Source organism: Bos indicus x Bos taurus, chromosome 7 (assembly GCF_003369695.1).
Source record: "Bos indicus x Bos taurus breed Angus x Brahman F1 hybrid chromosome 7, Bos_hybrid_MaternalHap_v2.0, whole genome shotgun sequence".
Classification (NCBI taxonomy): domain Eukaryota; kingdom Metazoa; phylum Chordata; class Mammalia; order Artiodactyla; family Bovidae; genus Bos; species Bos indicus x Bos taurus.
In genome coordinates this window covers 20,305,984-20,333,891 of record NC_040082.1, presented here as the reverse complement: position 1 = coordinate 20,333,891, position 27,908 = coordinate 20,305,984, and the positions used below count along the sequence as shown (strand labels likewise).

Sequence of the window (27,908 nt, the reverse complement as noted above, 5' to 3'; positions counted from 1 at the left end):
TTGTTTTCTTTAAAAAACAAACACTCTGCAGGTGAACTGGGAGATCGTAGGACCCAATTCTCAGGAAGCCTTACCATCACAGAATCGAGACATTGCAGACCCAGTGAGCGGGTCCTTCTCTTTTGGAGATGGGGAAGGTGGAGTGAGAAGCATCATTCTCGTTATCTACCCACATGATGACATTGAAATTGAAAAGACTTTCATTATTAAACTTGAACTTGTGAGAGGAGAAGCTCAATTAGACTCCACAGCTAAAGATGTTACATTAACAGTAAGTCTGACTTTATTTTTCCCACAGAATTTAGGCTTTAAAGGATCTTTCAGAAAACGTGCTTACATTTGTTGAAACTCTATGGGCTTATGATGAATTAAAAGTTATAAAACCCAATGAAGTCATAGTAATTCCTGTGGGTCAGATGTTCTGGTTGTTATATTAATTACATAACCTGATTATTGGTAATTTTTTAAGATACTGAGAAATAGTTATTTTACACTTTTTGAGAAAATTTGATGCTTTGGGGAGATTTGGCACTTTTCAAGAGGAGGCATTTGTTGTATCATAAACATTGGATATCTTTGCCATTAAAGGGTGTCAGAGTTCACAGGTAATCACAAGTCAGACTGTTGAAAGGAAGAATGGTACTTTTTCAGTCAGTGCAGTGATGGTGTGAGTCAGATCTAGATACAGTTTATTTGGTATGAATCACCCAGTCCATTGGGGCAGAAAATCCTGGAGACCAAGGTTACCAAAAAAAAGGTAGAGAGATGCACCTTGTTCTAAGTTTGGAAAAGCCTATTTTATATGGGGTCTGTATCAATCAGATACAGAGAACTGGAGAACTGAAACTGTTAATGTTGGGAGACAGATATGAAGAAAGAAAGACATTCTGTAAGGAATTATATCCCATAACTGTGGGGCCGGCAAGTCAGAATCCATAAAACAGGTAGAAGGAATCCATAAAGCAGAATCCATAAAGCAGGCAGGAAGCTCAGGAACGAACTGAAGTTGCCTTCTTGAGTCTGAATTTTGTGGCGCAGGCCAGCAGGCTGGAAATGCACGCAGGATTCCTAAATTGTGGTCTTGAGGCAGAATTCCTTTTTCTTTGGGAAGCCTCAGTGTTTAAAGCTTCCATCTCATTGGATGAGGTCCATCCACATTACTGAGAATAGTTTTATTGACTTTGTTAGCTGGTTGTCAGTTTTAACCACATCTAAAATATCATTACAACAACATCTGGATATCATTTGAGCAAACAGTTGGACACTTTAGCCTAGTCAGGCTGACACATAAAATTAACCATCACGGGGCCATTACCTCTCTCCATATTATCACTATAAATGCATCATAACCAGTAGAAAGAGGTTGGCTAAACTTAACTGGTTAAAGGAGGTGAACATGAGGTGAGTAAAGCTAATTCAAGCTTTGAAGTTCTATCCTTTTGAGGTTCTACAAATTGTCACTTTCTGAACACTTATTCCCGTTATCCTTGAGGAGTAAGAACCTTCTTGCTTTAGGTAACCGTCAGGGAAATGAAGATTTTTAAAAGTTACATAGCCAGATAGAATCATGCCCAAGAGTCGCGATTGTGTTTCTTTCATCCCCTCAGTTTGTCTTGTGCATACACAACGTATCAGGGCACTGAACTTGGATGCTGTGATTTCGTCCATAGTTGATACAATGTCTCCCCTCTGCTCTCTTTCTAGATAGAGAAGTTTGGTGATCCTAATGGAGTGATTCAGTTTGCTCCCGAGTCTTTGTCCGAGGAGATCTATTTGGAACCATCCACTCTGGAAGGGCCCCTGATCATTACCTTCTTTGTCAGAAGAATCAAGGGTGTTTCAGGAGAGATCATGGTACCGTTTTTCTTTGGATTTTTAAGCAGAGTAATCGTTTGCCTGATGGTTGTGGTTGAGAAGAACAGAGAAACTGTGTATTCTGGAGAATTAGAGTTTTTGATAAACTGAAGCGACATGAATTTTCACACATGCTGAGGTTCACCGAGGCCCCTTTGGGCTGGCTCGCTGGCACCAACCTCTGGTTATCTCTTTAAATATTCAGTTGCAGTTAGGTTAAAAAGATCTTTCTCATATTTAATCACAAAGAATATGATTGAACTATTTTGTAATTTATTGTTTGCTATAATGTGAAGCTTTTTCTACTTAACAAGACTATCCATGATTTTTACAAATTGCTTAATATATTCTTTATTCTCAATATCATTGAGATGTCCTTATAAATTATCAAGATATTCATTGAACAGGTCAAGGTTATCTGTTTGCTAGCTAAATTTGTTTTGTGAAATCTCTCTATAAACTTAGCTTTTCCCCTGTACTGGAGATTAATTGTTACTTTTCTTCAGTTGAAACTTTATGGATATAAAAAATTTTTGGAAAATAAATTTTTTAGAGATTTTTTGGGAGAAATTCTTAATTTTTAAAATCTTAGGTATCCTCTTTTTATTAAAAACAAACAGAAACAAATTCAAATGTAAATATCAGATTATCTGCTTACGTTTTACCCTCAAACATGGTCTTGGTTCACTGTTGAATGTACTTGTGGAACTGGTATGGTATTTTAAAGTTAACTTGTTTCTCTTTATCTTTTCAAATTATGTTTATTAATTTAGAAGCAGGTGAAATGAGATTTTGTCATCCTGTCCTGCAAATGGCATATAATAGCCTGAAAGAGTTAAGACAGTTTCTGAATTACTTAAGTAGAGATACTTGGAAAATTTAAATTTGAATATATTGATGCACACTTATATAGGGAAGCTTTTTATATATAATTGAGGTAAACGAATTTAAGGGATTTTGATTAACAACACTGTGTTATATAACTTTGTTGGTTTTCTTCCTTTTGTTTTAGGTTTATTGGGAATTAAGTAGTGAGTTTGATATTACTGGAGACTTTCTTTCTACAAAAGGAAGTTTCACCATTGCTGATGGAGAAAGTGAAGCCAGCTTTGATGTTCATTTGCTGCCAGATGATATTCCTGAGATAGAGGAAGTGTATGTGCTCCAGCTTGTTTTAGTAAAGGGAGGAGCAAAACTGGATACAGAAAAATGTGTCATTCAGTTCTCTGTTTCTGCAAATGACGACCCGCATGGAATTTTTGCCCTGTATTCAGATCATCAGTCCATACTTATTGGGCAGAACCTTCGTAGATTCATCCAAATTAATGTAACCCGGCTTGCGGGCACATTTGGAGATGTGGCTGTTAGATATCGAATATCATCTGACTCTAAGGAGCAGTCTGTTGTTACAGAAAATGCAGAGAGGCAGTTGGTGGTCAGAGATGGTACCAGATATAAAGTGGACTCAGTGCCAGTCCAGAGTCAGGTTTGTAGCATCTCTTTCGTTTTTCCAGTCATTCTGAAAGACTCCTTCAAGAAAACCCTTGTTAATCTCATGATCAGTTTAAAATCTGATTGACATATTTAAATGGAACCGTGGAAAATGCCTTAGAAAATGCATAGTAATTTTTGGGTAATACATATACTGCTGCTAAGTCGCTTCAGTCATGTCCAACTCTGTGCGACCCCATAGATGGCAGCCCACCAGGCTCCCTTGTCCCTGGGATTCTCCAGGCAAGAACACTGGAGTGGGTTGCCATTTCCTTCTCCAACGCATGAAGTGAAAAGTGAAAGTGAAGTCGCTCAGCCGTGTCTGACTCTTAGCAACCCCATGGACTGCAGCCTACCAGGCTCTTCCGTCCATGGGATTTTCCAGGCAAGAGTACTGGAGTGGCGTGCCATTGCCTTGGTATTTGCAAATTATAAGTAAATAAGTATCTGTTCCTTCCTAGAGATAAAATATTTTTGTCTAGATAGTAGAAGGCAGTTATTTAGTTCTTCAGAATTCCAGGAATTGTTCCAAGTGCTGCACACACTCACATTACACACACATGTACACACTGGATGCTTACTGAGGGGGAGATATTTGTAGGCTTCCTTGTGCTCCTATCTGGAGAAGGAAATGGCAACCCACTCCAGTATTCTTGCCTGGAGAATTCCATGGATGGAGGGGCCTGGTGGGCTACAGTCCATGGGGTCACAAAGAGTCGGACACGACTGAGTGACTAACACTTGTGCTCTTACCGAAGAGCAGTGCAGTGAGAGATGGATACATGTTTCCTGGGGTCTGACAGGGCTACATGGTATCTGCTCTTCTCTCCTTAAAAATCTGCCATCCAGGAAGTCAGCTATGGGTTTTTTTGTTAATGAGGAGAGAGGATAGCAGACTATTCTGCCAACATATCAGGTGAGAGTGGCAGGAACCAAGTGGGTGCCCAGCAACCTTTCTCACTCTGAGCCATAGAAAGTGATTTGAGGGACTCTTTGTCTCAATCCTTCCAAGAGGATACCTAATGTCATTCCATATGCACGGGAGAGCAGTTCATTTATTTCACACATGGGATGCAATGCAGCAGTGGGGATTGCTATTTCATGCCCGTGAAAGTCTGTGCCAGAGGGTAGCCAGATTGGAGTTGTCTCGAGAATGGTGTGAGGTGGATTATGAAGTTAGGAGACAGTAAAAAAGGTCATTGGAAGAGTGTGTGTTTCTGTGGTGGAATGGCGATGAGCTGAATTCTGAAGTCTTTGATGAACATACAGATGGATTCCATGAAAGGTGAAACGTTTGGGTGCCTGCCAGTGTTATTCAGGAAAGGACTACAGAAGTGAGGCAAGACCCTTGTCATTCTTCCTCAAAGCAACTCCCCACCTGCTCCAGAGGTGCCGGAAGATTGGTGGAAAGGTCCAAGAAGGGCTGGAGAAGTACTGAAAAGTCATGCCTGATCCCTTTCCCACCTTAGATCTTTAGCTGTGGATTGAGCAAGAACTGGGATAAATAGAGGAGCTTTAATGGAGTGTGAGATGAAAGTTTTTACTGGTATGGATCTGGCCTTTACCTTCATAAAAAATGACAGGAGGCTTTGAGATCTACACACAACATTGTCAAAGATAAGAGGACAGAAATGAAACAGCTTCCTGTCTATAGTCCACTAAGTTCAGCCCACTCAGGAGTGGATGACATTTAAGCCTATGATCCATAGAAAATTGGCTACCTTTTGACATCTTATACTAATTGGTACCTACTATACAGCCTTTTGATCTTTTTGTGCGCTCGAGTTTTTTACTTTTGCTGTTGAATCAGCTGGGAAAATGGAGGCTTCTTAGTGAGCCCTGGGATCCATGGTTATTCCTACATCCCTGAAGTTGTTTAAGAAATTGACTCAATAACATGGCTTTGTTGTATCAATTTTTGAATTCATGTCCTATATCCCCCAGTTCTCAAGACTGGAATAAACAGTGCAAAGCTGGGGAAATGAGAGATGGATTAAGGTAATCAGAATATTATTATATCAAGTCTCATTTACAAATTAGAAGAGTTTAAAAAAAAACAGTGTGCTTTAGTTCTGTACTTGAAACATTTTCCCATACCGATCTGTGTAACATCAGCTTCTGAACACACTCAAGTTCAAATCTCTGTTATTGAGCCCTAGGAGGTCTTCCTTTAATTTTTCTAGGAATAGCTGTGTATTTTTTTATACACGTTTCACTTAGCAATAAGGCATGCCACAGTGAAGGCTATGCTATTCTTTTACAATGTGGATAATACAAATTCAGTTCAGTTCAGTCGCTCAGTCATGTCCAACTCTTCTTGACCCCATGAACTGCAGCATGCCAGGCCTCCCTGTCCATGACCAACTCCTGGAGTTTACCCAAACTCATGTCCATTGAGTCAGTGCTGCCATCTAACCATCTTATCCTCTGTCGTCCCCTTCTCCTCCTGCCTTCAGTCTTTCCCAACATCAGGGTCTTTGCGAATAAGTCAGCTCTTCGCATCAGGTGGCCAAAGTATTGGAGTTTCAGCTTCAACATCAGTCCTTCCAGTGAACACCCAGGACTGATTTCCTTTAGGATGGACAAATTACTCTCCGACTAATTACATAAGAAAGCTGAAATATATGATATATATATCATATATGTTTATCTCACAGGGAGTAAGATCCTTGGTCTGCCTAGCTTTTAGATTATCTCTTGGGGTACCTGAGACATTTTGAAGGATGATCATCCTCTTTTCCTTTCACTTTGAATGCTTAATGGTACAGTTTATAAAGATCTTAACTTTCCTAATACCTTAACTTTCCTTTGAGGTATCTATGGATATCTTCATATCTGTTCTGAATCTATATTAATTATTTTTACTATTTCTATTTTCAATAAAGAGTAGCAAAAGTTTACTAGCTTGCACATACATGAAAGCTCCCTCTTATTGGCGTGCTTTAACATCGTTCATTAATATGATTAAATTCATATTTCATGGGTTCCTTCTGTCTCTTACATTCCAGGATGTGTGGTGTAGGCTGCTCCTAGATGATTAGGTGTTGCTGTGTGTGTTAGTCTCCAAGGTGACCCTTTAGGGCCAAGTGTGACACATGCTAAAGCGAGGGGAAGATTTTCCCAGTGGTCCCTTTCTTGCCTCACACCCTGGGTGCTCTTGAAGTTTGGGATGTTAGTTACAAGTTACATACAATTGTCCCTGCTGTGCCCTCCTGATAAATGTTAGGATTTCAGCTGGGTCAGCCACGGAGAAGGACCTTCAAGTGGGTGTTGGAACAGAGTGAGTTTCCATTAGGTTCTGAAAACTAGAAGACTCTTAATATTGGTTTAATATGAGGGTCAGAGAGTGAACAGTTCACCATCTGGTTAACAAGGTTCACGACATGCTTCTTAGATGAAGTGACGGTAAAGAAGCCCTGGTACACTAAAGAAACCTATGTTTAAGAGAACTTAGAATGCAAGATAAGATTATATCCATTGTCATCATTTATTCAAGTATTTACGGGGCACTTACCATGGGTCAGCGTTTGTGAGAAGCACTGCAGACACTGATCATGGGGTGTAATTCCTGTTGTCACACTGCTCCCTGTCGATGCAGGAGAAGGCCCTTTAACAGCCAGTTATAAAAGTGAGTGAGTAGGCAGTATTCCGGAGAAGGCAATGGCACCCCACTCCAGTCCTCCTGCCTGGAGAATCCCATGGACGGAGGAGCCTGGTAGGCTGCGGTCCATGGGGTCGTGAAGAGTGGGACATGACTGAGCGACTTCACTTTCACTTTTCACTTTCATACATTGGAGAAGGAAATGGCAACCCACTCCAGTGTTCTTGCCTGGGGAATCCCAGGGATGGGGAAGCCTGGTGGGCTGCCGTCTATGGGGTCGCACAGAGTCGGACATGACTGAAGCAACTTAGCAGCAGCAGCAGCAGGCAGTATTCAAGATGCACACAGGATATTATGGGCAAGTAAATTCTATTCGTGCCAAAAGCCATCAAGAATGATGGGCAATCTGTAGAGTGGTTCTGTGATGCTCTCCTGGGTCCAGAACATGAGAGGGCATAACAGAACATGCTCGACTCCTAAAAACCTTTAAGTTCCTTTTCAAATTAGTCACCCTGCTTTCCTTCTGTAGGCAAACCAGCATTTCCCCAAATGCCCCGTTGACTCCTGTTCAAACTTTAATGTTTCATTACCGCAGGCTGGGGTCCTGCCACGCCACGCGGGTCCTTGTGCCGAATGGGCCAGTGAACGGAGCTGGGTGGCAAGGCACAAATGCCTGGGTGCTTTGAGCTGACATCTGGCCCTGCATTTTTTAGGATATGGGGATAAAAAATGCTTAGCTGCCCACCCAGTGAACTGCATGGGGAGAGGGCATTCCTTCAAGGAGAGGAGGGAAGCACACGATTGAAGCCAGGAGACTGATTTATGTCTTGTTTCCTCAGCCCTTGATCTGTGCTTCATGTTCAGTGAATGTCATTTTGAAAAAATGAAGATTGATCGAATGAGTAAAACATCTGTTCCCCTCATGTTGCACATTTGAAACCACCATAGGACATATTTTACATATTTGGGTGGTTTGATATGTGTTTAAGTACATTACACTTAAAAGAAGGACAGACCTCACAGAAATGGTTATTTTTACATCCAGGAAAGATGTATAGAGTCATTAGTAATATTCTAGGTTATGGCAGCGTATCCATTATCATTAGCAAGGTTTCTATGGGCAAATATAAGTGCTAAAAAAAATCTCTGTAAAATAATGGTGGTGGTGGTGGTGGTGGTGGTTTTGTTGCTAACTCGTGTCCAACTCTTGGGATCCCGTGGAAGGACCGTAGCCTGCCAGGCTCTTCAGTCCATGGGATTCTCCAGGTAAAAATACTGGAATAGGTTACCATCTCCTTCTCCACTGTAAAGTAATACAAGTTTTCAAATTCAGGATTTCCCTATTTTGTTGGATTCTAAAACTTTGAAAATTGGTAGTCTAATATATGGTGTTAGAAGTTTTTACTTGTCCAAAATATTCGGATAATCAGTGTACCTAAATCATTATCTGTTTTGAGTAAATGTCATTAGAGTTCTTAGTTCCTACCCAGTGAAGAAGGAGAAAGTGAGTTTTGCTGGTTTTAGAAGCTGACACTTTTCACCACTGTGCTCTCTCCATTCCTGGAACACGTGATTCTATCACTGAGACTCCTGGGATTCTCATCATTCTTCAGGTCATCCAGGCTTCCCTGGTAGCTCAGCTGGTAAAGAATCCTCCTGTAGTGCAGGAGACCCTGCTTCAATTTCTGGGTCTAGAAGATTCCCTGGAAAAGGGATAGGCTACCACTGCAGTATTCTTGGGCTTCCTTGGTGCCTCAGATGGTAAAGAATCTGCCCACAATGCAGGAGACCTGGGTTCGATTCCTGGGTTGGGAAGATCCCCTGGAGAAGGCACAGGCTACCCACTCCAGTATTCTTGGGCTTCCTTGGTGCCTCAGATGGTAAAGAATCTGCCTGTAATGCAGGAGACCTGGGTTCTATCCCCGGGTTGGGAAGATTCCCCTGGAGGAGGGCATGGCAACCCACTCCAGTAATTTTGCCTGGAGAATCCCCATGGACAGAGGAGCCTGGAGGGCTACAGTCCATGGGGTTGCAAAGAGTTGGACACTTAGCTGAGCGACTAAGCACAGCATGCACAGGCATAGACAGTGAATTTGAAAATTTTGGTTATTTTTAAAAATAATATTTGACTCTCACTCTTAGCCTAAAAGTCTTCATCATGGGCCTTTGTTTTATAATGTGGGGGAAAGGGCATATATTGATGAAACTGATACAAAATGAGGCAAGTAATAATGACTCACATCACATGTCTGTATTTTTCTTTGAAAATTATTATTTGCTAATAAAAAGTCACTTACGCTGTTTATAGGTCTTCCTACCTCTGGGCTCGAATTTCACCTTACAGCTGGTGACCGTGATGCTTGTTGGTGGAAGTTTCTATGGCGTGCCCAAAATTCTCCAGGAAGCAAAATCCGCCGTCCTTCCAGTTCCAGAGAAAGCTGCCAATTCTCAGGTACTTGGCACAGGGTGTGGTACTCCCCCAGAACCACTAGAGGGCCACTCTTACAGAAGGGACTAAGATTCTTAGAGTTTGATTTCTTAAATCTATGTAATCCTATGAATATCAAATTTAAGCATTATGGATACCCTATATGAAAAGAATTCGGCAATTTTTGTCAGTAGGTGGAAAACCATATCTCCTTTTTTGAGTTTAAAAAAGTCTGTATCTTGTAGAATGTAAGGTATAGAATTTTAAAAATAACGGTCACCTGGAGTCAAAACTTGTTTTTTTCCCCATAATGAGTATTTAATATTGAGGCATTTTATGCTAAAAAGTTAAAATTAGAATGAAGCATCAGTTAATATTTCAGACTTTCTCATTTACTGACATTGTGAATATTTAATCCGTGGGGCTCTTTTTACTGTGGCAAGCTTGTGCTGCTGCTGCTAAGTCGCGTCAGTCATGTCCGACTCTGTGCGACCCCATAGACGGCAGCCCACCAGGCTCCCCCGTCCCTGGGATTCTCCAGGCAAGAACACTGGAGTGGGTTGCCATTTCCTTCTCCAATGCATGAAAGTGAAAAGTGAAGTCGCTCAGTCGTGTCCGACTCTTCGCGACCCCTTGGACTGCAGCCCACCAGGCTCCTCCGTCCATGGGATTTTCCACACAGGAGTACTGGAGTGGGGTGCCATCGCCTTCTCTGAAGCTTGTGCTGATGTAGATGAATGCTAGTGGCACCCTTAGGGATTTGAATCTTCTGCCTAAGTTCATTTTAGGGAAGATTGTTCCCCAATCTCTTCATAATTCACTTGAGAACAAAGAATGCCCTGAGGGCTTTGCTTCCTGCGTAGGCCAGTTCTGTCAGTGTGGGAACAAGACAGGGCTGCTGTCTCTGGCTGTGGTACCATGTGTGTTTTATAAACCGTGAGAAGATGCCAGCCTGCATCCCACTCCCTCGGGTGGGGGCTCCTTCAGCTTGACCAGGAAGTGGGCATGGCGTCTGTCCAGATAGACACTCAAGGCAGGAGAGTTAAGGCCTGGCCAACGGCTTATTAACAGGGTCTGTGGCCATAAAGGGGATGGTCTTCAAGTTACTACCTCCTGGGCTGCTGCTTCCCCGGGAATGAATCTGCTTTGCCCCTAAAGTGGAACCCACAGCGTTAAAAATAACTGAGCGGGATGGTTTTTGTCTGCAGCTCCTCTGTTCAAGAGGGAGTGAGATTTTAGCATATAATGCTTTGACGTTTTATCTTCTTTTGTTCGTAGGTCGTTATAACAAAGATTCCTTTCAACCTGAACCATTCATTTGGTGTAGTGAATTATTTTCTGCTCCTTGTCTCTGCTTGTTGTCACAACACTGTGTCACTGGGCTAGATCACAGCCAGTCATAGGGTATTCCTGTCCGTGGTGTATCCTTCTATACTTCTTACCAGTATTTGAGTGTGTGTGTATGTGTGTGGGTGTGCACACATGTGATGTTGCTAGGATACTTTCAAACAGCCTTTAACCATGTAGCGAGCATGAGCTGAGATACACTACAGATTTTGGCAGTTGCTAAGCAGAAGGCTTGCTGTAATAGGGAATCTAGATGGGTGTCAAGTTGCAGTTGTGGGTTTTCTTTTCTGTGCCTTCAGAAGCGGTCCTGTGGCCCTGTCTCACGCTTTTCTGCTCCTCTCCAGTCCAATTTAAAATGGGGAGAATGAGTCTTAATATAGAACTGTCGATCCCATGGTGTCCCAAATCGATGGATATTGGGACCAGAAGAGGTAAACTAAGTTGTCCAAATAATAGCGTGAAGCCAGGAGTCTGCTTTTATTTCTATTCTCTGCCCAGAACTTATTTTATCTATAAATCCTGGGGTACTCTGGGAAGGGTGGCCCTGAAAACCAGATCTTACTTTATGTGGATGAAAAATACCATTATTTAAAAAAATCTTTGAAGCTGTCTGATCCTCAAAAAAAGATATTAAATTGAATCAAAGTCTGAAAAAATCCTTAATAGAAAATCTAGTTCATGGTGCTCACTTTATAAATTTATTGTTGTATTTCAGAAAGAAGTCAAAGTTTAGTTTTAAACAAAACAGTTTATAAAGACCCATCAGTTCAGTTCAGTCGCTCAGTCGTGTCTGATTCTTTGTGATCCCATGGACTGCAGCATGCCAGGCTTCCCTGTCCATCACAAACTCCTGGAGTTTACTCAAACTCATGTCCATTGTGTCGGTGATGCCATACAACCATCTCATCCTCTGTTGTCCCCTTCTCCCGCCTTCAATCTTTCCCAGCATCAGGGTCTTTTCCAAAGAATCAGCTCTTTGCATCAGGTGGCCAAAGTATTGGAGTTTCAGCTTCAGCATCAGTCCTTCCAATGAATATTCAGGACTGATCTCCTTTAGGAGGGACTGGTTGGATTTCCTTGCACTCCAAGAGACTTTCAAGAGTCTTCTCCAACACCACAGTTTAAAAGCATCATTTCTTCGGCGCTCAGCTTTCTTTATAGTCCCATATAAAGACCCATGGCAAGTCATCAAAATGCTATTTTTAATCTTTTCATTTAACCATAATTACAACTGTATTTTTAGATACTGTTAATTCAGAATTCACATTTTGATTAAAAAAAACTATAACTATAATCAAAATTATAAATAGGATACATTTTCAAATTTCAGGTGCCATTTCTTAAATACTACTCTTAATCGAAAGTATTTTAGAGCAAAGAAATATATTGTGTAAACAAACAGAAAGTTGACTTTTAACCCACTCCTCAGAAAACAGGAACCTTTAGAGAAAAGAAAATATTCTAAGCATGTTTTCTCTCAGGTCGGGTTTGAGTCTACTGCTTTTCCACTCACGGACATCGCTGCCGGGACAAGCCAAGCTGTGATTTCTAGGAGAGGCACGTATGGCTCTCTCAAGGTTTTCTGGGCGGCTGGATACGTTCCTGGGTCAGAAATCCCTGAATTCACTACTGTTGGCAACATGACCCCCAAAGTAGGTGAGTTGTGTCTTTTCTAGGATTTTGTCTATAGAATATGGAAATGTATCATTGGCCACTGATTTTCTTGAATCCTCTTTACTCTGGACAGTGAATGAGCTAGCTGTTTGCCTTCTAATGCAGTCTTCTCATATTTAAGTGATCAGAATTGCACTGAAATTAAAAACGTCATACCTCACCTGAAAATGATGGTCATAAGTAGCCTGCTCTGTTTGAACATGTTGTTGTTTAGTCGCTGTCATGTCCGACTCTTTGCTACCCCACGGACTGTAGCTTGCCAGGCTCCTGTGTCCATGGGATTTCCCAGGCAAGAATATTGGAATGGGTTGCCATTTCCTACTCCAGAAGATCTTCTTGATCCAGGGTTTAAATCCACATCTCCTGCATAGCAGGGAGATTCTTTACCACTGAGCCACCTGGGAAACCCCAGGTTTATACAGGAGGAGTTTGTGAAAAGTAACTCTAGAGACCTGATGTGGCCCATGTGTGTCTGTCGCTTAGTCATGTCTGACTCTTTGCAACCCCTTGGACTGTAGCCCGTGAGGCCCCTCTGTCCATGGGGTTCTCCAGGGAAGAATAATGGAGTGGGTAGCCATTTCCTTCTCCAGGGGATCTTCCTGACTCAGGGATCGAACCTGGGTCTCCTGCATTGCAGGCACATACTTTACCATCTGAGCTATCAGTTCAGTTCAGTTCAGTCACTCAGTCGTGTCCAACTCTTTGCGACCCTGTTGACCAGGGCACGCCAGGCCTCCCTGTCCATCACCGACTCTCGGAGTTCACTCAGACTCATGTCCATTGTGTCCGTGATGCCATTCAACCATCTCATCCTCTGTTGTCCCCTTTTCCTCCTGCCCTCAATCTTGCCAGCATCAGGGTCTTTTCAAATGAGTCAGCTCTTCGCATCAGGTGGCCAAAGTATTGGAGTTTCAGCTTCAACATCAGTTCTTCCAATGAACACCCAGGACTGGTTTCCTTTAGAATGGACTGGTTGGATCTTCTTGAGTCCAAGGGACTCTCAAGAGTCTTCTCCAACACCACAGTTCAAAAGCATCAATTCTTTGGCGCTCAGCTTTCTTTATAGTCCAACTCTCACATCCATACATGACTACTGGAAAAACCATAGCCTTGACTTTGTTGGCAAAGTAATGTCTCTGCTTTTTAATATGCTGTCTAGATTGGTCATAACTTTCCCTCCAAGGAGTAAGTGTCTTTTAACTTCATGGCTGCACGCCCCAAAAAATAAAGTCTGACACTGTTTCCACTGTTTACCCATCTATTTCCCATGAAGTGATGGGACCAGATGCCGTGATCTTAGTTTTCTGATTGTTGAGCTTTAAGCCAACATTTTCACTCTCCTCTTTCACTTTCATCAAGAGGCTGTTTAGTTCTTCTTCACTTTCTGCCATAAGAGTGGTGTCATCTGCATATCTGAGGTTATTGATATTTCTCCCGGCAATCTTGATTCTAGCTTGTGCTTCATCCAGCCCAGCGTTTCTCATGATGTACTCTGCATATAAGTTAAATAAGCAAGGTGAAAATATACAGCCTTGACGTACTCCTTTTCCTATTTGGAACCAGTCTGTTATTCCATGTCCAGTTCTAACTGTTGCTTCCTGACCTGCATACAGATTTCTCAAGAGGCAGGTCAGGTGGTCTGGTATTCCCATGTCTTTCAGAATTTTCCATAGTTTATTGTGATCCACACAATCAAAGCACATAGTCAGTAGAGCACAAGTAGATGTTTTTCTAGAACTCTCTTGCTTTTTCGATAATCCAGTGAATGTTGGCAATTTAATCTCTGGCTCCTCTGCCTTTTCTGAAACCAGCTTGAACATCTGGAAGATCACAGTTCACGTACTGCTGAAGCCTGGCTTGCAGAATTTTGAGCATTACTTTACTAGCATGTGAGATGAGTGCAATTGTGCAGTAGTTTGAGCATTCTTTGGCATTGCCTTTCTTTGGGATTGGAATGGAAACTGACCTTTTCCAGTCCTGTGGCCACTGTTAAGTTTTCCAAATTTGCTGGCATATTGAGTGCAGCACTTTCACAGCATTATCTTTTAGGTTTTGAAATAGTTCAACTGGAATTCCATCACCTCCGTTAGCTTTGTTCGTAGTGATGCTTTCTAAGGCCCACTTGACTTCACATTCCAGGATGTCTTTCTCTAGGTGAGTGATCACACCATCATGATTATCTGGGCCATGAAGCTCTTTTTTGTACAGTTCTTCTGTGTATTCTTGCCACCTCTTCTTAATATCTTCTGCTTCTGTTAGGTCCCTACCATTTCTGTCCTTTATCGAGCCCATCTTTACATGAAATGTTCCCTTGGTATCTCTGATTTTCTTGAAGAGATCTCTAGTCTTTCCCATTCTGTTGTTTTCCTCTATTTCTTTGCATTGATCACTGAGGAAGGCTTTCTTATCTCTCCTTGCTATTCTTTGGAACTCTGCATTCAGATGCTTATATCTTTCCTTTTCTCCTTTGCTTTTCACTTCTCTTCTTTTCACAGCTATTTGTAAGGCCTCCTCAGACAGCCATTTTGCTTTTTGGCATTTCTTTTTCTTGAGGGTGGTCTTGCTTCCTGTCTCCTGTGCAATGTCATGAACCTCCATCCATAGTTCATCAGGCACTCTATCAGATCTAGTCCCTTAAATCTATTTCTCACTTCCACTGCATAATCATAAGGGATTTGACTTAGGTCATACCTGCATGGTCTAGTGGTTTTCCCTACTTTCTTCAATTTAATCTGAGCTATAGGGAAGTCCCAATACAATAATCAAAAAAGACGCACTCTTATATCTATGTATGTGTTCAACTGAAATATCTGACAGTAAAGCAGCTGTTATTTATCTACTTTATTTTGTAGTTATACCATTAGTTCTGTGAGGGTCAGTGACATGCCAGTGTTGGATGGTTTGACTTCTACCTTGTAGAGTAGACAGGATTGAAGGCAAGGTTTATGTGGTCTACGGAGCTTCCTCTAAATTTATTTACACCCTGCCCCCACCACTGACTTTTTAAATGTTTTACCTTTTGTAGACAGTCATAGAATTTTGGAAAAGGAAAGATTTCACTATATGTTTAAGAGTTGAATCCCAATTTAAGAACTCAGAGAAATGAAACCCTGCTTCCTTTTTCCTGTTCCCTGTCAGGGAGGCTTTCCTTTTCCCATGGAGAAGAAAGTAAAAGAGTCTTGCTTTGGACACACCCAAGCCCTGGGCGGCTGGAGGCCTTTGTCGTTCACCTCTCTGGAGTGCAGAGCAGTGTCCCCGGTGGGGCCCAGCTTCGGTAAGACCCCTTGATTTTCAGCCAAGAAAGTCCCCGAGGGATAAGCTGGAATTTACTGATTCAAACAAAAAAGACAGAAGGATTTTTCTCCTTGAAGCAAAGGCAAAACCAGTTTTAGTTCAGAGCAACACATGGCCTGGATGCCAAAGATGCCACACCACACACTGCTTGCATGAAGAGAGTTTATCGTGACCTCTGACTCGAGAATGTTGGCTTGGGGTACCATCTCCAGTAAGAACCATGATGGCAAAGCCATGTATTTTAAAAGGGAACTGTCTTCTGAAAGGGTAGCCCCAAATACCTGATTTTCCTTAGAGACAAAGAGTAAGAATAAGAAATCATAGTAGGATTATACTGTGACTTTTGAGTTAAATTTATGCCCATATATTTACAGGTAAATATGTCCCAGCCAAAAGCAGTTGACTTTTCTCATATGTGGGATAGGCTTGATCAGAACAGCAGAGAATAGATCTTAGAGCCAGCCAGACTCCTGGGTTTAATCCTGCCTCAGTCACTTACTTGCTGTGTGACTTTGGGAAAGTTACATAATCTTCCTGTTCTTTAGTTTATGTATGTGGAAACTGGGAAAAGTGTGTGGGCAAAACCAGTGCGTGTTCAAGTATATTTGTTTACACGTTTATGTATGGGAGATATTGGTTGGTGTAATTCAGTTTGGCTTTTGATTTAACATGGATTAGTCTGGATTAGGCTGATGGGCTACTGGTGTTATTTCTGAGATAACTGATTAAATCACAACAGAATTCCATGAAGTGAAGTGAAAGTCTCTCAGTCATGTCTGACTCTTTGTGACCCCATGAACTATACAGTTCATGGAATTCTCCAGGCCGGAATACTGGAGAGGGTAGCCTTTCCCTTCTCCAGGGGATCTTCCCAACCCAGGGATTGAACCCAGGTCTCCCGCATTGCAGGCGGATTCTTTAGCAGCTGAGCCACCAGGGAAGCCCACAGAATTCCACATGAAAGCACTAAGAACAGATCAGTATCAATCATGGATGACTCTTCCAATTCATGTATAAGATTTTAGCAACATTTGTGTGAGAGAACAGTCCCATTTCTGGCCAGTTGAAACCAGCGAGGCTTTTTACATCTAGGAGGGGCAACTCTTCCTGCCTGGTAGATCGACATCCTGACTGTGAGACTTTGATTTTGGTCCCCGGTGTGCTGATCGTGAGAGAGAACCTGCCATTTCAGATCCTTCAAAGAGCTGCTGTGGGGTGATTGGAGAAACAGGCCAGAGGCCTCTGAGCGCCTCAGCTTGCTAACACTTGTTAGGTCCTGTCACCTGCCACTGCAGCTCCTGTCGGTTCATTTCTTGTGCTCTGGTCTATTCATCAATAAGTTAGTAGGGTTTTACGGAATTTGAAAGGGCATGTCATTTTTAAGATGCCCTCATGAGCAGCATCTTCCACGTGTGAAAGATGACTCTCTGCAAGTGGTAGCCCTGTTTTTTTATCAGTTCTCTCATGGTTTAATTTTTTTTACCCCCAGGTCAGGTTTCACTGTTGCTGAAATTGAACCAATGGGAGTCTTTCAGTTTTCGCCCAGTTCAAGAAATATCATCGTGTCGGAGGATACACAGATGATCAGATTACATGTACAAAGACTGTTTGGATTCCACGGGGAGCTTATTAAAGTTTCCTATCAGACAGCTGCAGGGAGGGCAAAGCCCCAGGAAGACTTTGAGCCTGTTCAGAATGGGGAGCTGCTTTTCCAAAAATTCCAAGTTGAAGTTGATTTTGAAATAATTATTATTGATGATGAGCTTCCTGAGATAGAAGAAATTTTTTACATTAATTTAACTTCAGTGGAAATTCAAGGATTGCCAAAATTTGATGCTAATTGGAGACCACGCCTGAATCAAGATTTCAGCGTGGCAGTGATCACAATATTGGATAATGATGACTTGGCAGGAACGGATACTTCTTTCGCCAAGACAGCTGTGACCACAGCAGTGGACACAGCCCTTCCTCTGGAAACCGACTCTGCCACCACACACCCTGACACAACCGAGATTACTGCCATTCCACAGACCACCGACGTGGTCGCTGTGGTTACGGAGGTGGCTGGCGTACCTCCCATCCCTGAGAACCTTGTCACCCTTGCTGGGACCTCTGCCACGTCTGAGAAGCCTAACGCAGCCACTGTAAGTACAGATACCTCCGTTCATGGGACATTTAGTCTTGGGCCCCCTGTTGTTTACATCGAAGAGGAAATGGAGAATGGCACGTTGAACGCTGCAGAGGTTCTTGTCCGGAGAACTGGCGGGTCTGCTGGCAATGTCAGCGTAACAGTCAGAACTTTTGGTGAAAGATCTGCTCAGAAGGAACCAAACGCACTGCCCTTTCCTGACAGCCGTGGGATTTCCAACCTGACATGGGCAACCGAAGAAGAAGATTTTAGAGCGCAGACTCTCATCCTTGCGTTTGTAGATGGAGAAAGAGAACGTAAAGTGTCGATTGCAATTCTGGATGATGGTGATCCCGAGGGACAGGAATTCTTCTACGTGTTTCTCACAGACCCACAAGGGGGAGCACAGATCGTGAAGGGAGAGGATGACGCTGGCTTTGCAGATTTTGCCATGATCATTATTACAGGTATATATTTGGAGTGATGGGGTTAAACATGTGCCTTTGTGGTACAGAATTTGTAATAAGATTATTCTAGCTTAAATTTAATTTAAGAAGGTGAATTACTTGAATCACTCATAGATTCCATAGAAGTTGCTCAGTCGTGTCTGACTCTTTGCGACCCCATGGGCTGTAACCTACCACAATCCTCCATCCATGGGATTTCCTAGGCAAGAGTACTGGAGTGGGTTGCTATTTCCTTCTCCAGAGGATCTTCCCAACCCAGGGATTGAACCTGGGTCTCCTTCATTGTAGGCAGACGCTTTACCGTCTGAGCCACCAGGGAGATCACTCATAGTGAATCATTAAAACTTTGTTTTCTGGTGGCATGAAACCCTAACAAAACTCATCACGTTGTTCTGAGATGCCAGGCTAGAGTTTAACGGACTGTAAATGTCACTTAGCTCAGAGCTAACTAAACATTCTATACATCTGTACTTCCACAATATACAGAAACCCTTAAAAATGCTTAAGTTCATGTATGTCTTCTGGAAAATACCTAATTTAATCACCCCAACATGATTGCCTGTCCTGTTTTGAAATCTCATTCTGAATTTCCCAACCACTTTTATTAATCCGTTGCAAAGTCTAAGATGTCATTGTCAGAAAATTCTTTGTATCTGTTGGGAAAGAGATTATAACTATTCCCTTTTGTTCTGCTTTTGAACCAATGTAGTTTATATAATGTTTGTACTATTGGGAATGTGTGTGTTGTATATATGTGCATGTTTGAAAATTTTTTAGTGATGATTTGCAATTTTCCTCTGAAATCATACTGTATTTCTTTAAGTGGATTAGCTCAACCTGTCAATAAACTTATGCTAATTAGAATATTGACAAGGCTAGCTCATGATTCTTACCTGGTCTACCCTTTTGTATAAACATTAATGAGTTTTACACAGTGTTTTAGAGTTTCAGATGGCACTATAATAGAACAGTATAGTGGAAAGAAAATTAAAAATCATGAAGTATATAATTTTGACTTAGCTCAACCATTAATTCAGAGGCCCTGATTAAATCATTTAGTGTCTGTGCTCTTGGAGAAGGCACTGGCGACCCACTCCAGTACTCTTGCCTGGAAAATCCCGTGGATGGAGGGGCCTGGTAGGCTGCAGTCCACGGGGTTGCAAAGAGTCAGACACGACTGAGCGACTTCACTTTCACTTTTCACTTTCATGCACTAGAGAAGGAAATGGCAACCTACTCCACTGTTCTTGCGTAGAGAATCCCAGGGATGGGGGAGCCTGGTGAGCTGCCGTCTAAGGGGTCGCACAGAGTTGGACATGACTGATGTGACTTAACAGCAACTAGCAGCAGCAGTCTATGCTTTATGTTTCTTTTTTTTTTTAAAAAAAAGGAAACTTTTAGAATAAACATGTTTATATTCCATTTGCAAGATTTGGTGTTTCCTAGAATTTCATTTTAGCTGTTCAGTTATAATTCAGTCATAATTTTGCAATTGTGTAACTTCCTCTTATACCCAACATCATCCCATTTATGTTACCCTGCAAAATTATACCAATTAGAATTATCATTTATTCCTAATCATCCAGTTTATTGAATATTGTAAATGCGGATTCAATTCTCCAAGTTATTTACTGAGTTTGATTCACATTAGCTTGATACCACCTATATATTTCTTTTAAAATTAAATCAACAGTTTCTTCCCCCATTCCATGACATAGATATTTTGTTATATTTATTTGAATAAGATCAGAGTTGACAGTCAAAATATTTAGCAAGTAGTTTGACAGAGGCACAGACCAATCACAATAGTTGATGGAGGCTTTTTGCTCTCCCAAGCGTTACTCCATTAGTTACTGGATCGTGGGGAGATGTTGTACTGGTTAGGGTGGTGGTTAGGGTCCCTTAGGGACTCAGGACAGCAGCTGTGTTCCAACTGGAATGGACGTGCTCCTCAGTCAGTTTGGCATACTGACGCATACCAACATGGTTCACTAATACTATGTCAGTATGGCATACCAGTGCTTACCCATAGGTCAGCTCTGAGTCTAACTCACCAGGCAATTCCCATCAACCAGCTCTGAACCTAACTTACCAGTCAGATGAGCCTCAATGAAGTTCTCTAATGTTTTTCTTCTCTGCCTAACACCAAACATCGTACACACGTGGCAAATGATTGACTCCTCTTAGAGTCATGTGGTGTAATTCATCAGCACTTCTGCATGTCAAATACCCTGACTTCCCTTACTCTGTCTGTGAATGTTCCTGTCTTCTCCTCCTTACCTGGCTTTTTATTTTAAATTAGTATTTATCTTTTAACTGTATCATTAATTTTGCTGATTCCTCTTATCTTTAACCTTCATAATCATTTCACATTTAGATATTAGAACAAACGCTCAAGATAAATCAGGGGAAAATAGTTTATTTAGTTTTGTTTCTGATCATTGGCACTCTGGAAGTCTTGATTCATCTTACTAGAAACTGGACATGAAGTTTATCATTGTAGATGCTGCAAGGAAAGTATTATACTCCTTAAGACCATGCTAGTCACTATTACATTGAAAAAGAAAATGCAAGTTCTGCTTTGAGATGGTTACAATCTGTTTGTTATTAATTGAGAGACCAAATTCGTACTCAAAGTGACAAGAAAAGAATTGCTGCTGAAGAAAAAGACTTAAGGTCAGGTCCCAATGCAGGACTAAGACGCAGTCGTAGTCGTGATTAGTGAGGATGAGGATGGGCAATGGTTGAGACAAAACACCCACGAGGCACCAGAACAAGAGTGGTCCATCATCTGCGTGTCCCTAAGCTGCAGGCTCCACATTTACTCACACTTGGGAGACAGATCGTAGTTTTCTGTTTCCTTGCAGAAGTTCTGTCTGCTTGGAGTTTCAGGTTTCAGGGTGATGGGTACAAGTGGTTTTTGAGGCTGATTCCGCTGGGTCATTGCTTTTAGGATCACTTTGCAAAACTGGCTTCTTGAGAAATAGAAAGCAGCAGGAGCTGTTTACCGATAATGTCTCTTGTCTGAGAAGCTAGCTTATGTGTTGGCCAGGGTTTGGGGTGACTACTTCAGCATGGTGTGGGCTGTGGGTTTGTTCCAGTTTTTGACACAGTTGTGTAGTATGATGGCGCCTCCAACCTCAAGAGTTGCTCGGAGGAGTTTTCTTTTACTCTGAGATTCCCAAGAGTTCGTTAATAATTCCGTTTTTCTCTGGGGAAAATAATCAAATGTTTAACATCAGTGGTCTTTTGGTCAGCTTTCTTATAGGGAAGTAAACTAATCAGATGAAGGTCACGTATTCAGTAAATATTTATTAGACACTGTTCTTGGTACGAGGGATACAGCACTAAAGAAAACAATTGCTACTCAGTAGAACTTATATTCTATCAGGATGTGCTGACTTTAAACAGCAGTATCAAGGACTGAAATAAAGAGTAGAGCCTCATCAGAGAGAGATGAGCGTGTATCAGTGTGGGCAGCAGGCTTTGATGCTTGCTTTCTTTTGGTCCTTTGCTCTCACAGTGTCAACTACCTTGACGTGATCATTTTGATTCTTGTCTGTTTTGGGTAAAGATCTTTTAAAAGTTGTAGCTCCTGCCTGCCCTGTTCACTTGTGAACTTCTCACTTTTATACCATCTGAGCTGGATAGATGGGGGAAACAGAGATCTTTTAAAGTCTTTGGTATATCATCATCTTCTATTTTTCTTTTCAGGGAGTGATCTTCACAATGGCATCATAGGATTCAGCGAGGAGTCCCAGAGTAGACTGGAGCTGGGTGAAGAAACTGAGACGAGCAGTCTGCATCTTACCGTTACAAGGCAGCCAAACAGGTTTTGTTTGTATCTATGTAGAAGACATAACATCCTGTGTGTCTACATGGTGTTTAATTTGCATTTATAAAATGGTAGAAGCAGGATGAAATGTTGATAGAAGAAAGTGATGCGGAATTTGATGTCAGTGTTCAAATACTCTAGTTTCTCTGGAGTAGGAAATGGCAACCCACTCCAGTATTCTTGACTGGAAAACCCCATGGACAGAAGAGATTGGCAGGGTATAGTTCATGGGGTTGCAAAGAGTCGGACGTGACTGAGCCCTGATTAGGGCTGCCTTGAACATTTAGTACTTTGTGAAGTACCATACAGATGTCAGATTATGTCAGTCATTGCTTCATCATGTTTACTATTCTCTGTCACGCTGCGTATACAACCATTTACTATTTAGGAAGATTTAGAGTTCCAGTATTTTGCTTACAACTTAATACAGTATAGCGCACATCAGCGTGTTCATGATGTACGGGCACTTGGGATGCACACCGTTGCGTGTGTCAGTGTTACCTTTTCCATTTTGTGTCTAAATATTGTCAGAAAGGATAGATCATCTCTTGTCTTTTATAGTAACGACCATTTTTAGCAGTAGTGTTTTTCCTTTAGAAAGATTCTTGTTAAAAGACAAATGAGGAATGTTTACTTCAAGGCAATGGTTCTCTATAATTTTTATTTTCATATTTCTGGTACATAGTATCCAGAATTATATTTCAATAAGTACTTAACCGTTACTGAATGGAGTGTGGTCAAAGAATGCCACGTAAACTCTGGCCTTAATTTCTTAACTGTAGTGGGCAGAACTGGTTATTTTCAACATTATCAGTGGGAGAGAGAATGCTGGTATTGGATGAAGAGGTTCACTCCAGACGTAATGGTAATATATTCTACATTAGCGTTAGGAATAATGCAATCTGTGACTGCACTGGCATAGGTTTTTCTTTGTTCCTAGAGCCTTTGAAGATGTCGAGGTCTTTTGGCGAGTCACATTTAACAAAACAGCTGCTGTGCTCCAGAAAGATGGTGTGAACCTGGCGGATGAGCTTCTGTCTGTATCAGGGACCACTGTCTGCAGAGCAGGTCAAACAGAGTGCTTCATCAGCATTGAGCTCAAGCCTGGAAAGGTAAGAAACAATGAGGCCCGGTGTGGTAGAACGCTGATTGTACTTCTTTAGAATTACTCGTTTTCAAGCTACTTTGTTGACACGTATACGTGCATACATTACGTGGAGAGTCTTTGCGTCCGCCTAGCTGCAACGTCTGAGTCTCTTTGAGTTTCTGTAAATAAGCTCATCGGTTGTACACCTGAGACTTATATATGTTGTAAGTCACTTGTATCTCAGTAATGGAAAAGCCCATCAGTTTTTTACTTTCTATTTCTTGTCATTTCCAAGATCCTTCCTGGCCCACCTGCTCACGGGTAAACGGTTCCTTGAGTCATTTTCAGCCCGATTAGTATTATTTCTGATTACTCTGAATGTTTAGTTCTTTTCCTTTTATCATGTCTATAGATTTGGTTACATTGTATTGTATTCACAGATTTCATCCTTAACATGAAAGTTCTCTCATTCACCATCCATTTAGTTAGGGAGGTCAGCTCTGATCTACCAAAGGGCACAGAGGCCATGCTCACTGAGTCTTTGGATCAATTTCTATTGGTTCATGTTGCACATGACCCCCAGGAGCCAGGGTTCCTCTCCTCATTCTAATGGAATCTGCATTATTCAAATGGTATTGGCCGCTGAGGCTCTAACAGAGTTTTAGTCATTTAGTAATCATGTGTCACTTTTTAAAAATGACTATTCTATGATACTTTAATGTCCAAGGATCACTCAGTAGCATTTGTTCCTTGTCTACCACTTAGTTTATTAAACTCAAATATTTAATGCAAAACTAGCCATAATATTTTGAATGTTCAAAAGTATCATGATTTTTTTGTACATGCCAAAAACTTTAAACAGCACAAAAAGCATTGCACAAATAAAATTATTTCCAAATGGGTAGCTGTAGTTAAACCCCTTCTAAATAATAATCTTGTAGATTTAACTCTTCATTCATTTTTTTTTGTCTACTTGGTTTTCTACTTTCTGAGAATTTCTGAAGCAGTTGTATTGATGCTCTCTAAGGTTACAGTAATACATAGTTTCATATTGTCCCAGAATTGTAGGAATTTTGATGGTTGCAGAAGAGAAAGACCACTCATCTCAGATCACTTCAGGTTACTTGGTTATCACCACTTTGTTCTTTGTTAGGACCACAGATCCTAATGCTTGTCTGAAGCTGTTTCAAATGAGAATTGCTGGACAGTGGATTGAGAACCTCTTTATGACGTGGCTTGTGAGATCAACATGTTTTTTTAAGTTCATGCTTTACAAGTTAATGATTTCAGCACCATGCATTTTCCACAGAGTGATTTGTTCTTTAAATCTTGCAGTGCCGCTTCACCTTAACCCTTGCCCTGTCACTGTCAAACATTAAGCCAGTCTATAGGGGCACTGAAAAGATAGACCTGAAATTAAAAAAAAAAAAAGATAGACCTGCCTTGGTAATATCTTGTTATATTTGTGAGGGCAAGCTGGAGGCTCTACTTCATAAAAAATGAGATAACAGGGACTTCCTCAGCAGTCTGGTGGTTAAGACTCTGCCTTCCCATGCAGGGTCCATGGGTTTGATCCCAGGTAAGGTCCCACATGCTAAGGAACGTGGCACAAATTGAAAAGAAATGAGATAACAAATTTGTGATCTTAGTGCATCTTTCCAGTTTATCCGTTCTATCGTATTTGAATGAACATAAAATTGCATCATCTTTCACCTTCTGTATGAAGTACTCTTTAACTTCTGACATGTTTTCATTTGCATGCATTTCACAGGTCCTAAAAATTTATTCCTATTTTTGGTACAATTTGTATTTTTTATAGAAATGATTGTCTTACTAGCATTTTTTATTAACTCCTTCCTACATACATGCACAGAGAATGTTTACCATTTACTAATAAATCAATATATACTTAATTAAAGGCATAACTTTATTGATATGCTAACATTACCCTATACATTAAAACTAATAAAATATTAATTATACACTATTACACTCACATTTTTCATTTTAACCATTTAAAAAAATACATTGCCATAATTTTTCACCTTTAAGTACCATTATGTTATAGATTCAAATTCATCTAATTTTAATTGCTTACTAAATACTTTTATTTTTGCTTTTCTTATTGTTCAGTTGCCCAGTTGTGTCTGACTCTTTGCAACCCCATGGACTACAGCACACCAAGCCTCCCTGTCCCTCACCATCTTTCGGAGTTTGCCCAAGTCCATGTTCATTGCATTGGTGATGCCTGCCAGCCATCTCATCCTCTGATGCCCAATTCTTCTTCAATAGTCATATCATAGACACTGAAAGATCTACTAAGCTACCCTTGTGTCTCTTCATATTGCTTTAACATCTCTGGATACTTATTTGCTTTATAGCAATAACCTGTGTTTTAGAGCCATCTTGATTTTTTCTGCTCTAAGACATCCAAGGATTTGATTTCTTTCATCAGCGTTTCAGAGATCTGAGTCTTTGTTCTGGAGATAGGCATGAGAGTTGATGGTTGACACAGCTGTGGCTGTGAACCATCTTGGTAGTGATGGAGCTAGAAAACAAGTTTAAAATATTGGGTTCCCACTGACTTTTTATCCAAGAATTTCATTTAAAAAATTTTTGAAATTGAAATATACTTAATGTACAGTGATGTGTTAGTTTATATGTACATGTGGGCTTCCTTGATGGCTCAGGTGGTAAAGAATCCACATTCATTGCTAGAGAACTGGGTTCTATCCCTAGGTCAGGAAAATGCCCTAGAGAAGAGAATGGCAACCCACTCCAGTATTCCTGCCTGGAGAATTCCACAGACAGAGCCACCTGATGGGGTCACAAAGTGCTGGACATGAATAAACAACTAAACAATAACATACGTGTGTGTGTGTGTGTGTGTATTTGCCTTCATATTCTTTTCCATTTAGGTATTGCAAGGTAACAAGTATAATTCTCTGTGCCATACAGTAGGTCCTATATACCTGTTTTCTGTATAGTAGTGCATATGTACTAATCCCAAACTCCTAATTTATACAAATATTATATTTTGCTTTTCTGGAGTGGGAGTTTGATCAGTTGCTATGCTTTCTATTGCCCTGAAGAAAAGGAACTGAAATTTCAATATTCAAAACTTTTGGTCATGTTATTCTACCTGATAACGTTTAAGTCCTCCTCTCTGCATTTGTCCAAATAGTCTTATGCCTTCCTCAAGCCCCACAACTCAACACTTCCTACCTCTCCCTTAAGGACAAATAAAAATATCGCTTCCTCCAGTATGTCTCCCACATCTTCAGTTTTGTTGTTGTTCAGGTGCTCAGTTGTGTCTGACTCTTTGTGACCCCGTGGACTGCAGCACGCCAGGCTTCACCATCTCCTGGAATTTGCTCAAACTCATGTCCATTTAGTTGGTGATGCCGTACAACCATCTCTTCCTTTGTCGTCCCCTTCTCCTCCTGCCTTCAATCTTTCCCAGCTTCAGGGTCTTTTCCAATGAGTCAGTTCTTCGCATTAGGTGGCCAAACTATTGGAGTTTCAGCTTCAGCATCAGTCCTTCCAATGAACATTCAGGATTTATTTCCTTTAGGATTGACTGGTTGGATCTCCTTGCTGTCCAGGAGACACTCAAGCATCTTCTCCAACACCACAGTTCGAAAGCATCAATTCTTTGGCACTCGGCCTTCTGTATGGTCCAATTCTCACTACCATATATGACTACGGGAAAAACCATAGCTTTGACTATATGGACCTTTGTCAGCAAAGTAATGTCTCTGTTTTTAAATATGCTGTCTAGGTTTGTCATAGTTTTTCTTCCAAGGAGCAAGTGTCTTTTAATTTCATTACTGCAGTCACTGTCTGTAGTGATTTTGGAGCCCAAGAAAATAAAGTCTGTCACTGTTTCCATTTTTTTTCCCCATCTATTTGCCATGAAGTAATGAGACCAGATGCCATGATCTTAGTTTTTTGAATGTTGAGTTTTAGGCCAGCTTTTTCACTCTCCTCTTTTACCACCATCAAGAGGCTCTTCAGTTCCTCTTTGCTTTCTGCCATGAGAGTGGTGTCATCTGAATACCAGAGGTTATTGATATTTGTCTTGGCAATCTTGATTTCAGCTTGTGCTTTATCTACCCTGGCATTTTACATGATGTACTCTGCATAAAAGTTAAATAAGCAGGGTGATAATATACAGCCTTGATGTACTCTTCCCAATTTGGAACCAGTCCATTGTTCCATGTCCGGTTCTAACTGTTGCTTCTTTACCTGAATACAGATTTCTCAGGAGGCAGATAAGGTGGTCTGTTATTCCCATCACTTGAAGGATTTTCCACAGTTTGTTGTGATGCACACAGTCAAAGGCTTTAGCATAGTCAGTGAAGCAGAAGTAGATGTTTTTCTGGATTTTCTTGCTGTCTCCATGATCCAGCAAATATTGTCAGTTTTAATCTGGTTCCTCTGCCTTTTCTAAATCCAGCTTGTACATCTGGAAGTTCTTGGTTCACATACTGTTGAAGCCTACCTTGAGAGACTTCTGAGCATTACCTTGCTAGCATGTGAATTGAGTGCAATTGTGTGGTGGTTTGAACATTCCTTGGCATTGCCCTTCTTTGGGATTGGAATGAAACTGACCTTTTCCAGTCCTGTGTACTGCTGAGTTTTTAAATTTGCTGGCGTGCTGAGTGAAGCACTTTCACAGCATCATCTTTTAGGATTTGAA

At 41.2% G+C, this 27,908-nt stretch overlaps 1 protein-coding gene across 4 annotated transcripts in view; it reads left to right on the top strand.

The window, feature by feature from the left end:
- ADGRV1 (adhesion G protein-coupled receptor V1) overlaps positions 1–27,908 on the top strand; it is a 541,641-nt gene that overhangs the window by 195,377 nt on the left and 318,356 nt on the right. For all 4 annotated transcript variants that reach the window (XM_027545616.1, XM_027545615.1, XM_027545617.1 and 1 more), the window contains 9 exons: positions 32–271; positions 1,705–1,854; positions 2,867–3,340; positions 9,255–9,398; positions 12,203–12,377; positions 15,534–15,669; positions 17,179–18,284; positions 21,999–22,116; positions 23,060–23,231. In XM_027545616.1, the coding sequence (XP_027401417.1) occupies positions 32–271; positions 1,705–1,854; positions 2,867–3,340; positions 9,255–9,398; positions 12,203–12,377; positions 15,534–15,669; positions 17,179–18,284; positions 21,999–22,116; positions 23,060–23,231 (2,715 nt within the window). The remainder of the gene's footprint in view (positions 1–31; positions 272–1,704; positions 1,855–2,866; positions 3,341–9,254; positions 9,399–12,202; positions 12,378–15,533; positions 15,670–17,178; positions 18,285–21,998; positions 22,117–23,059; positions 23,232–27,908) is intronic.